This window comes from Culex pipiens, chromosome 1 (assembly GCF_016801865.2).
Source record: "Culex pipiens pallens isolate TS chromosome 1, TS_CPP_V2, whole genome shotgun sequence".
Taxonomy (NCBI): domain Eukaryota; kingdom Metazoa; phylum Arthropoda; class Insecta; order Diptera; family Culicidae; genus Culex; species Culex pipiens.
The window spans coordinates 81,170,978-81,172,773 of record NC_068937.1 but is presented as its reverse complement, the minus strand read 5'-3'; the positions used below and the strand labels follow the sequence as shown (position 1 = coordinate 81,172,773).

The window sequence follows — 1,796 nt, the reverse complement described above, 5'->3', positions numbered from 1 at the left end:
GCGTTAACTTGCGATAACTTACTTTCTGGTGGCGTTATGTGAAAACTCGGTACGATGAGTAGCGTTGATGCTTTTCGAGCTCGTTTTCATGCGTTTTAGTGTGTTATCGCGGAGTGACATTCCCCTCGGTAAATTCCTCAATACAATCTAAGCTTGTTTGTTACCTCTATTTATTTACTATTGTTAATTTCTTTATCTACTTCATAAATTACTATTACTATATTTACTATTGATTCTTAATATAGTATATTTCCTTCACTGTCCATTGTTTTGAAACTTCACCTTTTTCTTAAGCAAGTGAGGTTCGAGCCCTTACTCAATTTATGGAATGATTAAAGGATAAACACAAATTGTTTCGGTCAAAATCAAATTCAATGGACTGTATTTTTACAAACTAATTTTTATTCGATTCAAAACGCGTCCGCGTTGCGCGAGTGTCAGTAGGTTCTTGTCCTTTTCGCCTTCCCTTCGTCGATCTAGTTCCGCTGCGATGCGGCAAGAAAAATTCAAGCAAGTCCTGTCACCACTCGCGGGGTAGGACAGTTAGCCACACCGTAACAAATCTTAAATCTAGTTTTCACCCAACATTCTCCCCCCGTTGAGCTGGGCTCAATCCTTCTCCTCCTCGTTGTCCTGGATCGGCAGAATTGCGATCTGCGTAGTCGGCCGACTGAACGTGGCACCGTTGCTTGTACGGACCGTCACAACCCGGACCACGCCGTCGCTTCCCGGATGAGTCTCGACGATTCTACCAAGCCGGGCGTGTTGTCCTCTTTCAGCATAACTAGCATCCCGATCCTGATCATCGCCGGCACCTTGTCCCACATTCCTCGCTTCTGCAACTCCGTCACGTAGTCGCGGGACCAGCGACGCCAAAAATCTTGCTTCCTCTTCTGCACTTTTTGGTACCTGGTCAGCGTGTTTTCTCGTACTTCTTCGTAGAGCGGCTCAGCCACCGCGGTGAGCTCTCGGCCAATGAGGAAATGTGCCGGGCTCAACGCTTGGTAGTCGCAAGGATCGTCGGATTGCTGGCACAAAGGGCGCGAGTTCAAAATCGCCTCAATTTGCACCAACAGTGTGTTAATCTCCTCGTACGTCAAGTAGGCCTCCTTCAACGTGCGGTTCAGGTGGTGCTTCACACTTTTCACTCCTGCTTCCCAGAGGCCACCCTGGTGCGGGGCCTTGGCGGGGTTGAATTTGACCTGGCAGAAGTCCGCAATCTTGCGCTCCAACAGCTGCGTCTTCAGCAGCTCGTGCAGCTCCTTCAGTTGGCGATCTCCTCCGACGAAGTTTGTGCCTCGGTGCGACCTCATCACGGACACGTTTCCTCGTCGTCCAACAAACCGATGCAGTGCGCCCAAAAAGGCCTCAGCCGAGAGCGACGTCACCAGTTCGAAGTGCAGTGCCTTCGTCGTCATGCATACAAACAGAGCGATGTATGCCTTCACAGGAGATCTCATTCGGCCCTGTTTCAGTAGAAGCGGTCCGGCGTAGTCCACGCCGGTTCTGGAGAAAGGTAGGGCTTCGGTTACTCGGCTGCTCGGCAGATCTCCCATGAACTGCGGCACGTCACTGGGCTTCACCCTGAAGCACTGCACACACCTTTTCAGCACCCGATAGATCAGCGATTCTCAACCTTCTTCTAGGTTGGTACCCCCTACCATGTAAATCAAGTAGGCCCGGTACCCCCGTTGAGAATCGCTGCGATAGATGGTTCGCTTCGCGTTGACTGGCTAGAAAGCACCTCTAATCACAGCCAACAGCCCGTTGCGACCAACGTGTAAGTTCTCCCGGTG

General features: G+C 50.4%; 1 protein-coding gene across 1 annotated transcript; it reads right to left on the bottom strand.

Moving 5' to 3' along the window:
* Positions 1-701: 701 nt before the first annotated feature.
* LOC128092346 (uncharacterized) lies at positions 702-1,460 on the bottom strand. Its single transcript, XM_052705989.1, has one exon. The coding sequence runs from the start codon at positions 1,458-1,460 to the stop codon at positions 702-704; it is 759 nt and encodes a 252-aa protein (XP_052561949.1).
* Between the last annotated feature and the right edge of the window lie 336 nt (positions 1,461-1,796).